This window comes from Acanthisitta chloris, unplaced genomic scaffold (genome assembly GCF_000695815.1).
Source record: "Acanthisitta chloris isolate BGI_N310 unplaced genomic scaffold, ASM69581v1 scaffold30443, whole genome shotgun sequence".
Taxonomy (NCBI): Eukaryota; Metazoa; Chordata; class Aves; order Passeriformes; family Acanthisittidae; genus Acanthisitta; species Acanthisitta chloris.
In genome coordinates this window covers 1-3,769 of record NW_008663733.1, presented here as the reverse complement: position 1 = coordinate 3,769, position 3,769 = coordinate 1, and the positions used below count along the sequence as shown (strand labels likewise).

General features: G+C 55.1%; 1 protein-coding gene across 1 annotated transcript; it reads left to right on the top strand.

Moving 5' to 3' along the window:
• Positions 1 to 443: 443 nt before the first annotated feature.
• Positions 444 to 2,391, top strand: BHLHE40 (basic helix-loop-helix family, member e40; the record flags this gene model as incomplete). The annotated part of the gene is made up of 2 exons (XM_009071087.1): positions 444 to 567; positions 1,532 to 2,391. Coding segments are annotated over 2 exons (984 nt in total), but the record flags the coding sequence as incomplete, so codon positions are not given.
• Between the last annotated feature and the right edge of the window lie 1,378 nt (positions 2,392 to 3,769).

Here is a 3,769-nt window from a genome sequence, read left to right as displayed (position 1 = left end):
TTTTTTTTTTCGCTCCGCGGTGCCGCACGCCCGGGAGGGATGGAAGCGCATCCCAAACTTTGCCGGGAGCTGAGTCCGCGGGTGGCTCTGCGAGATGCGAGAGCTGCTCCCCCGGACCCTGTCCCGTTTATCCGAGCCAGGGGACCCCCCGGCCGGGCTCTCCCGAGCTCCTCGGGTCCCGGTGCCGGCAGGGACAGCACAACGGATAAATAAACGGTTTCTCGGAGCTATGCGGCTGCTCCGAAAATACCCCTAGGGTTCTGCCAGAGCCTTTTCCAGAGCCTGCTTTTGAACTTATTTCCCTGGAATATTGTCGGTTATGGTCCTGCACTGCTTGGGCTTGCACTGTGTCTGTCCTCCCTCGGTTCCCTGGAAGGCACTGTCAGGCTGCTGCCTGTGTGTCTGACCCTGCAGCAGACACCAACCTTTCCCTCTGTGCCCAGACTCTAGGGCACCTGGAGAAGGCTGTGGTTCTGGAGCTCACCTTGAAGCATGTGAAGGCACTGACCAATCTCATCGAGCAGCAGCAGCAGAAGATCATTGCTCTGCAGAATGGTTTACAAGCGGGTGAGTGTTCAAACTGCGTCGTGTGAGAACCTGTGCGTGAGGGATTTCTCTGGGGAGCCTGCGAGACGCGGTTGGGACACCTCGTTCCTGGGAAGGGAGGAGGCAGGAGCTCTGGACTTTCCTTGCTGTCATTTGCTCTGGCTTTGCTTAGGAGCTTTCCCAAAGAGAAAGGCATTTCTCAAGGTGGTCAGTGCCCTGTGGAGTTGGTTGGGCATTAAATTGGCTTTTAAGTAGTTAAGGCTTAGGTTTGCTGTGAGGTTCTCTCCAAAGCTATTTGAATCTTCCCATTTGTGTTCATGAGCTTTGGATAACCCAGTGGGGTTTGTCTGATTGTTTTCTCTGAAAACAGATATAAATCTGTTTTTTTATACCCCCTGTTTAAGTTCCTTTATAACCAAGTGGCCTGTGCTCTGCAGGCAAAGAGGAGACCTGGTGCTTCAGCTTATCAGCTTTAGATGCACTTCCTCCTGCTGTTTTCACATGTGGCACTCACGTGAATCTGATAAAGTAAAACTGAGTTTTTCAGAGGAGCTGTCCGTGCCCCGACAGCCACAGGGAGTGCAGTGGAGCTGCCAGGGAAGCAGAGTCTCCCGGGAGCTGCTGTTGGCTCCGGGAGCTCCCTGCCTGGAGCTGCAGGGTGAGCTGCACGCTGCCTTCCCCGGGGGCTTTCCTCCCGTGCTCTGTGGTCCAGCACCTGCTGAAAGTGGAATAGACAGTAAACAGACAGTGAAAAATAAGTGGAGAGTTATTAGGTAAAAGTGAGCAGGTGGATTTTCCCATAAAAATGTCCATTTCTGCAGAAATCCAGGGATTTCTGCTCACAGAGTCCAGGCTGACCATCACATCCCCCTCTGGCTGTGCTGTAACCCAAGTTCAACATCTCCTCGGCCGTGCCTGGAAGATGGAAATGGAACTATTTAGCACGTTGTTAATTTTTAATTCCTTTCTGTTAATGTTTCCTCAGGTGACCTGTCATCAAGAAACCTTGATTCCAGCCAGGAAATGTTTCGATCCGGTTTCCAGATGTGTGCCAAGGAAATGCTGCAATACCTGGCAAAGCACGAGAACGGCAAGGAGCTGAAGTCGGCCCAGCTGGTGAGCCACCTGCACAGGATGGCCGCGGAGGTGCTGCAGGGAGGAGGCGTCCGCAAGCCCGGGGACATCCCTCCCAAACTGGTGGACTTGAAGGAGAAGCCTGTGCCGCTGGGCACGGCGGCCGAGGGCCACGGGAAGAACTGCGTGCCCGTGATCCAGCGGACATTCGCTCACTCCAGCGGGGAGCAGAGCGGCAGCGACACGGACACGGACAGCGGGTACGGGGGCGAGCTGGAGAAAAGTGACTCCAAATCCGAGCAGCCCTATTTCAAAAAGGATACCGACCTCAAGTACGCCGTGCAGGAGAGAATAAGCTCCATTAAGCAAGAGACTGAGGACCCGCCGGCCAAACGGAGCAGGCTGGAGTCGCCGGGGGACGAGGGCCCTTTCGGCAGCGACGTGATGGGCTCGTCCAGCGGCTTCCTGGGCCCCCACGCTCACCAGCCTCCCTTGTGCCTGCCCTTCTACCTGATCCCACCGTCCGCCACGGCCTACCTGCCCATGCTGGAGAAGTGCTGGTACCCCGCGTCGGTGCCGGTGCTGTACCCCAGCCTGCCAGCCTCCGCCGCCGCCCTCAGCGGCTTCATCAACCCCGACAAAATCTCTCCCCCGCTGCTCATGCCCCAGAGACTCCCTTCTCCTGTCCCAGCCCACTCCCCCATCGACTCCTCGGCTCTGCTTCAAGCTTTGAAGCAGATTCCTCCTTTGAACTTGGAAACCAAAGACTAAGCGCAGTGTGACTTTTTTTTCTCTTTTTTTTTTTTTTTCAGTTTTGAGACTGTTTTACTTTTCTATACTGGCTGGACTGAGGTGTGGGGATAAGGTTCACTGCACGTAGGAAGCTCAATCCCCTTTGACTTGTCAGGTAGCTTGGAGAAGGATGAAGGATGCGCCCAGGTTAGCGATTCGCAACTGCTTCTGAAAGATTAAAGGAAACAAAACGAAGGGTTTTGTGCTTTACCCCTTCCCTCTCCACATCTACAGAGTGACATTTGACTCGGTCAGCTGTGACTCTATGGCAAAGCTGTGAAAAAATATTCCCTTGGGCAGACTTGGTTTGAGGGTCTGCGAGTAGAAAACATGGGAATATGAAATGCGGTACTTCCCTAAACGGCTCGGAAGGCAAGAGCCCCACTGTCCATGGTTTGGGCTGGACTGCTGGGTGCTCCATCAGTGTCTGGTGTCCAAGTCACCCCGAGAACGGTGTGGCAAGGCCACCAGGAGGAGAGGGCAGTGGTCACTGGTGGTGGCAATGTCACCAGGAGGAGCAGGGCAGCGGTCACTGCTGTGGTGGCAATGTCACTGCAGTGTGGTGCTGGTGGCAATGCCACCAGGAGAGCAGGAGTAGCAGGGCAGTGGTCACTGCCATGTGGCAGTGGTGACAGTGCCACCAGGATCACGGGAGGAGCAGGGCAGTGGTCACTGGTGGTGGCAGTGTCACCAGGACGAGCAGGGCAGTGGTGGCTGCTCGGTCATGCACAGTCAGGTAGACCTAAGACGGGTTTCTCTCCACACCTTTGCTGACACGTCTATCTATCTCCTCAGAACTAGAAGGTAGCTGCTGCTTGGAGCTTTCCGTGGTGTACATCTAATCAATAACTTAACCTGCTCCCCTTCCTGTAACGTGAGCTGCTAGTTTGGGCCGGGGAGGAAACATCCCAAGGATCACTTTGCTCGTTGCACCTGACTCCAGGCCTGTCCCTCCTGCTGGGTTTTTTTTTTCCCGCCGCCCCAGCCGCTCCCGGCGCGGCGCGGCAGGAGCAGTTTGGCCAGAGCCTGCTGAATGTGCCCCTGTCAGTGCCTTTGGGAAAGGAAAAGGTTGGGATTTTTCAAAGGAGCCTGATGCCAGCGGGGTTGGAGCGCCTGAACTCCTCAGTCTCCTTGGCAAAGCCTGGCCCACGTCCCTGCGGTGGAGAGCAGGGTTGGGTGGGGACACTTGTTTGACTCCAAGGGGCTTTCTCTGCAGAGGAACATCATCTCCAATTTAGCTTTTTTTGTTTTAACTGAAAACCCCTCAAACTTCACTGCGAGTGCAGTGCTCTTTGGAGGGTTTTTTTTTCCCTTACTGGTTTTGAGAACTGGTTTTGAGAACCCCCGTGTCCGGATC